Raw genomic sequence first — 11,826 nt, 5'->3', positions numbered from 1 at the left:
ATCCATAAACTTCACTCAAAGTAGGTCAAGCATTGCTGAACTTAATAGAGTATCATTAGCAGTTGTATGTGGTCAGCAGTTTTATATTGTCATTGTGTTCGACATAACCTTTTGTTGCCTTGTCTTCAAGTGCATGCACAATAGCAGTGCCTATGTGGCCTGACTATTATCATTGTCATGATTTTTTCTTCATTTACAGGTGAGGTGCAAGAATGTCTGCAAACAAAAGCATACAAGTCCCGCCCACTGTCGTAAGAGGTATGCATTACGCTATAATTAAATATACTGAGTCTACTGGAAATGATATAAACTTGCAGCACCTGTCCCTCTTGCATATTTCAGTGAGTGACGTCAGTGTGATTCTGTTCTGGGAGCCCCCTGCTGGTGAAGTGGAGAGCTACACTGTGAGCTGTTGCAGAGGAGAAGAGGTGGTGAAAGAGCTTCAAACTGATGGAACCAGTCTGACCATCAGAGACCTGCAGCCAGGACGGGACTACCTCTTCTCTGTGTGTGCGCAGCTCAAGGACGGGCTCAAGAGGGAGCCCACAGCGACCTCTGCTGGAACAAGTATGTAGTGATAAAAAATAAGAAATCAAACATCACATGTACTTGACAAATAGATGTTGACGTGTAATAAATGGGATAGTGGAAGTCTCATTTAACTGATTTAGTAAATCAATTGCTCATTCAATCTGAGGTACTTAAAAGTAAAAAAACACCCACAAATGAGCTTTCTGTTTACGCCAACTCATTTAGCACCCATGGCCAAGGCTGTATACCAGGGGTCTCCAAGTAAGTTTCCCTGGGGGCCAAAATATATCCTACCGGTCCATAAACAAAAAGCTCCAGTGAAATATGTTTTAATTGTGAAAATAGGATTTAAGGCGAGACACTGCAGGTGAATAGGGAAAAAATGTATATTTACTGATATCAATTTGAAACTGTTGCTGTCGATCACTGGCATAAATGTGAGAAAAAAATACATTGCAAGTTTTCTGTCATTTTATCTTTTCATATAAGAACAAGGTGTTTTATGCCAAAAAATGCCCCAAATTTCTGAAATCTGAATAATGGATAGAGCTACATTCAAATTTATTGTTTCATTTTATTGTTGAATGAGTTACCAAGACTTTTTCAGAGGGGATTTAGGATTTCTTGTTTAGTTTTAAAATAAGCTGTTTTTAGTGGAAACATTTGTAAACATTTAATTTTCGCCTTATTTTGTGACATTCAAAACTCAATAAATGGGGCTTAGGGATTAAATAATAAAAAATCCCTCTGAAAAAATCTTCCAAATATTGTTCAGTCCAAGGCTGGAAAATTTGAAGTCTTTAGGTCCGACTGACGTGGACATAGTGTCGCCACAATGACAGAAAAATGTGTTTTGAGAAAAAGGCCCTTGAAATTGTGTTCTCCCATATAAGTCTATGGGCAAACATTGAATCAGCGCAATATTTACACATGTTTTTGTGAAGATTAGGGATATTTTTGGTTTCCGGGTGAAAGCTTGTATGTTCAGAGACCAATTTGGCCCAAAACCTGAAAACTGAAAAAAATTGAGTTTTGCCTGCAGTGTCTCCCCTTAAGACACTTTAAAAAAGAAAAGAAATTAATATTGATTGAAACGACTTTATTGAGCAAGCAACATGACAGAGGCGAATAATGTTTCTGTTGTCGCTTTGGGGCTTCGTAGGAGACCACGGCAAGCTCTCAGGCTTTCATCACCACCGACCTAAAAGTACAACGAAATAGTGTTGGGGTGTTTGTCCTGAGCCGCTGCAACTGAGAATGCTGCCATTGTGGGCCATCCTGACCAGCATGTTTATGGAGGTCAGGGTACCGACTGTATCAGTCAGAGGAAACCTAGCTGCCTTCAGTCTCCTCTGATCCTCTGAACCAGTGCACCGCCTCCTGTTTGTTTCAGAGCGTGGTGTCCCGCACTGGTCAGCTCCTCCACCTCCTCTTCCCCCTGCGCAGCTTCCTCCGCTCCACAACAGTCTTTCACCATTGTCTCCTTTGTCCCTTCCTTGTTTCCAGTAGCGCCTCTTGTGAAGCCTCCACTGTGCTGCAGGTGTGGGGGGGTCTTGGTGCCTCTTCAGTGTCTCAGAAGAAGACATTTGTAGGTCTCAAATGGCTTTAGCTCGTAAGCTAGCTGTTTAGCCCCTGGAACTTGATGAATTAGCCTGACATGCAAGAACAATTTTTTTTTGCGCATCTATGAGGCATCAAAAAAGCTGTCAAATGTTTGTATAATATAAATCTTCCCTTTATAAAACCTGCTTGGTCGTTGTTTATAAAACCTCCAATTATGTTTTTTGTTCTTTAAGCAATACATTTAGATAAAATACGAGTATCACAAGCAGGATCAATGGAATTTGGGATCTTTATGTTTCCCATCAGGATTTTGTTTGAAGATGATTGAGATAACTCCCTCTCTTTGTGAATTGGATAAAATTGGAATTTGAATTGGAAAATGTCAAAAAGTTAAAGGGGGGCCGATACTTTTTTATACCACTGTATGCTCAGGCGTTCGCCCGGATATGTTCCAACGTTAGCCTGGATATGTTCTGACATTAACCTGGATACTGTCTGTTCTGATATTAGCTCCTGGACACAAATCACGTCATCATCATCACTTTTCGTCCAAATTTTGAAGTTATGTTTTGATCCCACAGAGACACGCTTTGAAGATGTACTGGAAGTCCTCGGTCTGCAGCAGTACTACAAAGAGAAGCTGTCCCTGGACAAGATTCTGCAGATAGATCAGAAATCCATTACTGATGCGCCACCTGAATCAAACACAGATGTAGTATGGTATTTCCTAAAGAAACTGATGATGGTAAATGTGACAGCCAGAAATGTAGACTATACATCACAAAATATGTCAGCTGGTGAACTTACGGATGATGATTCAGTATTTGATTTGGATGGTTTAACCAGTGCGATGTGTTTAGGTGACAGAATACACCTGCTTGATATTATGACAGCTCTGTTTCATTGTTCTGATGGCTTTGTACAGCAGGAATTATCTCGAAAAATGTCAATGTGTCAGTTTGCTGTTCCTCTGCTGCTTCCTAACTGTGACTCAAACCAGTGCACCCTGATGCTCTGGGCCTTGAGAGACATAGTCAAAAGGTACCGGCCTAAATCCCTCTCTGAAACCAAGGGTTTCAAAGAAGAACGCATTGTTCACTCTGAAATTCCAATGATCTCCTTTGTTAGACTTGGCGACTGCTCTTTGTCCAAATCTAAAACTCTAAACCAACTTCTAAGCAATTCTCAACAGTATCATGACACATTTGTCCATCGCGACATGGAGGGGGGAGACTGTCCAAGAACCATTTCCAATGGACTTGCTGAAATGACCTGGTACCTTCCTTGTGGAAACAAGAACATTGATATTTTTGATGAACCAGTGGCAGTAGTGAACCTTCATGGTGATATTGCCTCCTTTGAAACACAATTTTCCTTTTTATGTCAGACGTCTTCAGCTGTTTTTGTATTTTTTGACAATGTTGATTCAGAATGCACACACTTAATGACAAAAAGTCGGGCACACATATTTCTCGTTGGTAACCAAAAAACGAATAGAAGTGCTTTACAAGAAGTTGCAACAAAGATTCAACTGCCCAAAGGCAACATAATGTTGAAATCGAAAACAATGAATGATGCCAATTTTGTCAAGAAATTACAGAACATAATGAGAAAGTTCATTGTAGACTCAAAATTAAGGCTGCAGATAGAGGAGATGACGAGCGTGGCTCATAACTTAGGAGTACAGGTTGATGAAGACCGTCCAGAGTGCCAGAATGCCAAACGAAATGCAGATGCTATCACTGCAGAAATCCACGATACACTGGTATTCAAGAAAACACAGCTGCCACGACAAGGCCAAATCTGGAAAAAATTGACCTCTATAGAAAAAGAGGAATTCAGGCTTCAAAGGGCTGGCTCTAAAAACATAGAGGAATACAAAAGTGATCTTCTGAAATGTAAATTGTATCTCCTCCAGGAACAAAACAAGTGCGACATTTCTATTGCAATGTCTTGTTTCATAAAAGGATTACTGTCCCCAGTCGCAGAGCGGTCCTACTTCCTAAAGTGGATGCGAATAAACCTTGATAATTTGTCTTCTGAAAACCTGTCAGATCTCAGAGAGCAGTACAAAGAAAAATCAAAGTCATCTAACAACAAAGAAGAGTTTAAAAAAATTGATGAACAACTCTCCAACAGTTCACTGGGAACAGAACACTTTTTCAGAGAAATGGGTCAAATCTATGAGGCCTCATTGTCTCTCCCAGAAAGTGATCCTTCACGTGAACAGTTACAGCATCTGCCCAGACTCTGTGCACAGCTGCTGCTTGATGGCTTTCCTCTGGAGCTTGTGGATGGAGATGCCTCTAACATCCCTCTCAGATGGGTGAGTGATGTTCTGGCCCAGCTCAATGAACTGGTGTCTCCTAACAACAAGATCCTGGTGGTCACAGTTCTAGGAGTTCAGAGTACAGGGAAGTCCACTCTTCTCAACACCATGTTTGGAGTGCAGTTTGCTGTGAGCAGTGGTCGATGCACCAGAGGTGCCTTTATGTTACTCATCAAAATCAGTGAAGAAATGAAAACAAGCCTCAACTGTGACTTCTTAGTCATCGTTGACACTGAGGGCCTCAAGTCTCTAGAACTCGCACAGCTCGACAATAGTCACGAACATGACAACGAGCTGGCAACTCTTGTAATAGGGTTGAGTGACATCACTCTCATCAATACTGCAACAGAGAATTCCACAGAAATGAAAGACATCCTGCAGATTGTTGTGCAAGCATTCCTTCGAATGAAAGAAGTTGGGAGAAAGCCTAACTGTCAGTTTGTCCACCAAAAAGTGTCAGATGTTTCAGCTCATGAGAAGAACCTCAGAGAAAGAAAACTACTCCTGCAGCAGTTAAATGAGATGACTCAGGCCGCTGCTAAAATGGAGAGAAAAGAGGAGAATAAGAGCTTCACTGATGTGATGGACTATGATCCTGACACTGGAAACTGGTACATCCCAGGACTGTGGAATGGAAACCCTCCGATGGCTCCAGTCAATGCAGGATACAGTGAAGCCGTCTATGAACTCAAGAAAAACTTGATGCACATTTTAGAGAATCATGAATCAACTGCTAACAATATCTTAGAGTTCCGTGAGTGGATAACAAGTCTGTGGAACGCTGTGAAGCATGAAAACTTCATCTTCAGTTTCAGAAACAGCCTTGTGGCTGATGCATACATGAGACTGTGCACGGAGTACAACAAATGGGAATGGGAGTTCAAGAAAGCCATGTACACCTGGAGTACAAATGCTGAAATCAAAATCAAAAACTTTGGAACAGTTGCTTGTGCATCTCAAGAACACCAGAGCATTGAACAACTTCACACTGATTTGAAAATGTCAGCAATTAATGAATTAGCAAAGTGGGAAAGGAAACTTCTCAATAATTTGGTTCTATATTTCGAACAAAAGGATGGTCATGTCTATCTAGTTGAAGGATACAAACAGGAGTTTGAAAATTGTACGAGAATGCTTGGAATACAATTAAAATCTTCTGTCTTTAATGAGCTCCATGTCGCTGTAGATCTGAAACGAGGACAGGCAGAGCTAGACAGAGTGAAGGAGAAACACACAAAAGAAATAGAAAAAAGGGTTAATAAACTGATTGAAAGCTGTAGAAAGAAACATGCTCAGATGACAGACGAAGAACTAGACACAGAATTTGATGAAATGTGGAGCGAAGCACTAAAAGACCTCGAATTCTTCAAACAAAAACCTTTAGATATCTTTGCTAATGTGGGCTCGCACCTCAGAGAGAACATGAGAAACAAAGGGAGTCATGCTTGTGAGGAACTAAGCAAAAAGAGTCTCATGGACTGTGGACTGAGTCCATTCAAGTACACTGCTGATGTGTGGAAAAAAGCTAAACAACAGTTATACGAACTGGTCAGGAATGAGTCTCTTGTGAATGTACAAAACTCAGCCGAACAAATCATAGCAGCCTGTCAACAGTTTGTGAGTGAAAAAGTTGAGCGAAAAAACAATTACCATGAAACATTCATCCTGGAGATTCTGCACATTATTGACACAGATTTGAGCAATGATCAGATGATCAAGGACATGGACTTTGAGGTTTCTCTGAAACAGCACATCTGTGCAACAGCAGCCAGACAGTTTCAGAAAATGCAGGAAGATTTCCTCAGTGAAAATGATCCTTACCTGTGTCTAAATAAAAACAAAGAGAAGTTTAGTGCAGATTTTAAAGATGTGTTCAATAAACAAGACCAGTGTCATAAGAAAGCAGTGGAATTCACAGAGCGATGTCTGAAAGTGGCTGTCAAAGACTTCATTAACCGCTCTTTGGGTGCTGATATCATGGGTGAAATGCAGACACACCAAGAGTTTCACACACGGACAGACTTCCAATACTCTGTTTTACAGGATCTGCTCGAAAAGCATAGATTTCATGACTTCCTCCGATACACAAGGCATTATGAGGACTATGTGAAGGAGTGGATTCTCCTCAAGATATGTGCATGTTCATCTGCTGTTTATGACTTTGAGAAGAAACATATTCAGTCTTGTGTCCGCAGCATAGAAGATGCAGTCACCAAAGCAAAAGAAGGAGATACTGAAAATGTCAAATCTTTAGTTGAAGAAATATGCAAGGAACTTGGTGATAAATTGGCCATTTCAAAAGAAGCTCTCGATACTTTCATGGTCCTCAACAATGCAGACATGGACACATTTGCCTTTTGGCTGACAAGCTGTGTTAATGATCTGGGACAATCCCTTCCAAACAAAGATAAAAACATAAAGAAGAGACTTCAGAGACTTCACGTGAAGCCACAGGATGAGCTTTTCAACAAAATGATTGGCTGTGGGAAACAGTGTCCCTTCTGTCAAGCTCCATGTGAAGCATCAGGGAGTGCACATTCTGAACACTTTGCATCCCTGCATCGCCCACAGGCTTTGGGCAATTTCAAATGGGAAACAGGCAAACTTACCACAGACATATGCTCAACAATAGTAAACAGTGCCAGGCGGTTTCAAAGTGTTGCGACAAAAGGCAAATGGCAGCCTTACAAAAAATACAGAGAAATCTATCCAGACTGGAAAATAGTTCCAGACATCAGCCTTGACTCATCGGACTACTGGAAGTACATGTTAAAGGAGTTCAACAAGGAGTTTGCACAAGTGTATCAGGCCGAGCCTGCAGACATCCCCAACATATGGATGTCAATAACCAAAAGCAGGGCAGTGAAAAGTTTAAAAACATCATTTAACATTAAGTAGGCAATCACACTCTTTCTTTAGTGGGCAGAGAATGATTCTATTTACAATCTACCCAATGTGGCGTCAGTTCAAGTGTTTGCTCATGTGCAAAACAGGAGCAATTGAAATTCTGCGCATGGAGGTCAATGATTATGTAAAACAGAGTCCTTTTTTGCCACAATGCTGAAAACTTGAGGTGGAAAAAGTGATAAATAAGACAGCACTTGCTAACCTCTTTGTTCATGAGTACAACAGATAACACTCACAAATTGTGGAATTTTGGAGAGACAGGTTTAAATGTTTCCCGGGTGTTCCAATCTTGGCCCCATCTCCGCATGTCCGCAGCTGAGGTAAAAGGATTTATCAGATAAAGCATAAAAGAATCCAGGGAAAGTCCAAATGCAAGTAAAAATCACGCACATACGTCTCTATAAGTTATGTAAACTGTGATCTAAATCAAATCTTTCTGGTTTCATGCATTTGTTTCAATCACTCTTTTGTTGTTGTGACACAAACCTTTGAAATCTCCATATTTTGCCACTCAGAACCTCCTGAACCTCGAAAACAGCCCAAACAACTGCAAATTCTGCATACTATTTTTAAAGATTGGTTACTTATTTATATTTTTTCTCCTAAAAACTAACGATTGTCTTTGTGAATAAATTGTGAATGCTAAATGTGAAGCCTATTAAAAAGGGAGCAAACTTTTACTGCTTTTCATTACTTCCTCACCTGTCTCCAACTTCTTCGTGGTCCTGCTCTGTGAAATCTTTAGCTCCAGACCATACATTAAGTGGATGGAACGGGGGCATAAAAATTGACAAAAAGGATCCATCCTGCGCTCTTCAATACCAGCACCACATTAGAACCGGCAGTATATCATACATCATTGGCTGTGAATAGTTTCTGAAGTGATGGTGGACCAGGAGTGAAACTTCTCTCCAGGTGCATTTCGAAATCACACTGGCCCGGGGTAATACATACATACATACACTGACTCTACAGATTGTTGTCCTCATGATCCCTTCTGCGGAGTATGCATGTTTGAAAACTGGAAGTGAGTCTTAATCCTCATTATGTCTGGCATATATTTAAAGCATGACATAAGGCTGATACATGGTAACAGATAAAACCACTGTTCTGAGAGTTTCGGAATCAGGTATTTCAACCATTGCAAAAGGTCCCTTTCCCTTTCCTATTATTTAAAATATCTTTCTTTGTATATCATAGTCTTCACAAGAAAATGATAGGTCTATAACGCGTTCCAAATTATTATGCAAATTGTATTTCAAAAAGGTAAAAAAAAAAAAAAGTTTTTCAATGAAACTCATGGATGGTTTTGTGTCTCAGGCTCTTTGAATCACTGACATTAATCTCAGAGACCTGGGATGATCAGTTTTCAGGTTAAGCCCAGTTAAGGGAAAAACTACTGAAAAAGGGTGTTCCACATTATTAAGCAGACCAACATTTTCAAGCAATATGAGAAAGAACAAGGATCTCTGCTGATGAAAAGCGTGAAATAGTTGAATGCCTTGGTGTAGGTATGAAAACCTTCGATATTTCATGAAAGATTAAGCGTAATCATCGTATGAGATTTGTGGCTGATTCAGACACACACGGGTTTGTGCACATAAAGGCACAATAAGTACGGTTTCAGCTAGACAAATACATCAGATGAATAGAACTGCTGCTACAAAGCAGCAGACACGTATTTGAAGCTGCTGGTGCCTCTAGAATCTCAAGGTGTCGGACCCTCCAGAGGCTGCAGTTGTGCATAAACCTTCTATTCGGCCTCCTCTAAACTGTTCATTGAAGCTCATAAACAGAAACGGCTGCAGTGGCTCAGAAATACATGAAGACTCATTTTCAAACAGTCTTGTTCACTGATGAGGCCATGTGACCCTGGATGGTCAGATGGATGGAGTAGCGGATAGTTGGTAAATGGCCACCATGTCCCAACAAGGCTGTGATGTCAGTAAGGAGGGGGCGGAGTCATGTTTTGGACCAGAATCATGGTGAGAGAGCTGGTCGGCCCCTTTAGGCCCTTTTAGTCTCCCTGAAGGTGTGAAAATGACCTTTGAAAAATATGTGGAGTTTCTGACTGACCACTGTTTTCTATGCTGCAAAAAGAAGAGCCGTGTTTTCCCTAACAAAATCCTCATCATGCATGACAACGCACCATGTCCTGCTGTAAAGAAAACCTCTGCATCACTGGCTGCTATGGGCATAAAAGGAGAGAAACTCATGATGTGGACCCCCTCCTCCCCTGACCTCAACCCTGTTGAGAACCTTTGGAGCATCAACAAGCAAAGCTTCTTTGAGGGTGGGAGGCAGTTTTCATCCAAGCAGCAGTTCTGGGAGGCTATTCTAACATCCAAGAAATCCAAGCAGAAACTGTCCAAAAACTCACAAGTTTAATGGATTTAAGAATTTTGAAGCTGTTATCACACAAGGGCTCCTTTGGTAAAATATAACTTGACCTGTTAATAATTTTTGATTGAAATAGCTTTTGATTTCAGTAAATATGACCTCCTAATGCTGCAAATACAACAAATGACCATTTTAAGTTAATTACAAGCTTTAAAATGTATTGAAATGATGAGTTGCATAATAATTTGGAACAGCAGAGTTTTTTACAATATTTATTTTTGAAAAAAATACTGTTATCACTGGGAGATTTTTTCAACCACGTTTAAATGATCCTCTACCAGTTAAAGACTTGAAAATTATGCCGACTCTCATTTGAGTTGACAGTTTGGAAAATCAGAGAAAAAAGTCAGATGGAGCGCGGTGTATTTGTATCTTTGTTTAAATAAATATACACATCACTAGCAAGGTGAGTATATACTGTGTAAGAAGCATAAGTGCAGGGAGTTCACGCTGAGAGTCTGTTGGGCCAGCATTTCCTGTTTCCTTCCTAGTGCTGCAGACTAGAGCTGTGTGTAACTGTACATTTGCAACTGAAGTACAGTGCTTTCTGGCATTGCACTACATTCTTACTTGAGAAAGTTTTTGTCTATTACACACCCATCTAGATTCAAATTTATTTAATCACAAATAAAGTATTGCTTTCAAATGACAACTCAGTACATTCGTTAACGGTCTTATGTTGAATTCTGTTTTCCATACTCCTAAGCGGCCTCAGGATGGCTTTAAAGTGCACACACAAACTAACGAATGAAATAATGTGAGTAAACTGCAACTCCACAATGAAGTGGTTGTCAATTAAAGGGTATAGATCATTGGGTGTGAACAAAAGTATACAAAGAGATTTTTGTCTCTCATAAACGCTGAAAGGTCACAGCTCAATCTCATTTATACAAGACTTGCATCGCTAAAAATATGAAAAGTACTAATGATTATACCAATGAGGGTGTGTTCGGATCATTTTTAGTTTGTCAATCATAATTAAAGTTCTGCAGGTAAGAACCTAACATTAAACAACAGACAGATCTCTATTTGAGTATAGTTTAATATTACAAATACTCTGAGGAATACTCAGAGGAGCACCATACAGAAACAAACAAAGTCCTGACTACATTGTGCTGCTGTCACAATGTAGTACAAGGAACGGTAAAGGTCACACAATGATGGTCTCTGATTGGACAGGGGCTCAATGACAAATGCAGCACTTAGGCTGTATTCACACGAAGACAAAACGCTTATGTTTTCAGAAACTTTCTTTGTAAGCCTGAAGCCAGTTTAGTAAATGTGTGCGTCCACATGGGTCGGCTCAGGTCTGTGAAAACGGTGTGATTCATCTTCCAGGCCTGTGTGAGGCGCTGTGACGCTAACACAGATAATAGAACAAGATGTAGAGGCGAATGTGCAGTAAACTTTTGTGGAATGTAAACAGTGAAAATGATTCAAGGATTTAGGATCTACAGAAGAGACGAGGAGGAGAGTTTATTCTTCAGACGTAACGGGTCTAAAGCAGAAAAACCTGTCAGTGACTTCAGTCCAAAAACACAGACTGACTGGGCCGGGTTTTTTTACTTGACACCTGTGGCTTGTGGACTGCAGTGGAGCAAAGAGGAGCGGAGTCAAACCATCATAGATCCATGAGTAAAACTCATTCTAAGGTCAGTAGATTATGGATAACAGACACCACTCTGGAGCTGTGATGTCATCGTTTTAGTCAAAGTGGAGACGTCGTAACAACGGAGTCAGGTAAACAGCGTTTTGAGATCTTTCCACTAGTTTGGAAAATGTTCATTTACAGACCCCCAAAACACCGGGCTTGTATGGACAAAGCCATATTAACTAAAAATTATCATTTTACCACAAAGGTTCTGCCATGTGCATACAGTGCCTCACTCAAATCCAGGCTATAAACACTGAGCAATAGGTACATTCTTAATATTGTCCCATCAGTGCTTTAGAGGTTAAAAAGGCTTAATGAAAAGTTGAATCGATGATGTAAGCTGCAGAGAGAGTGTCCAGTAAAAGCCAGCCTTTCCTGTAAAGCACATGACTCCAGACTTCCATATATGGGAAGTGAAAGTGAAAGTGTTGCTGCTCTATAA

General features: G+C 40.4%; 1 protein-coding gene across 1 annotated transcript; it reads left to right on the top strand.

The window, feature by feature from the left end:
- Positions 1-212: 212 nt before the first annotated feature.
- Positions 213-7,321, top strand: LOC306980722 (up-regulator of cell proliferation-like; the record flags this gene model as incomplete). The annotated part of the gene is made up of 3 exons (XM_079580151.1): positions 213-258; positions 343-567; positions 2,676-7,321. 3 exons carry the CDS (start codon positions 213-215, stop codon positions 7,319-7,321), a joined length of 4,917 nt encoding a protein of 1,638 aa, XP_079436277.1.
- Between the last annotated feature and the right edge of the window lie 4,505 nt (positions 7,322-11,826).

This window comes from Gobius niger (assembly GCF_951799975.1).
Source record: "Gobius niger genome assembly, chromosome: 21".
NCBI lineage: Eukaryota > Metazoa > Chordata > Actinopteri > Gobiiformes > Gobiidae > Gobius > Gobius niger.
Note: the sequence above shows the minus strand (reverse complement) of the source record. Positions and strands in the feature narration are given on the sequence as shown.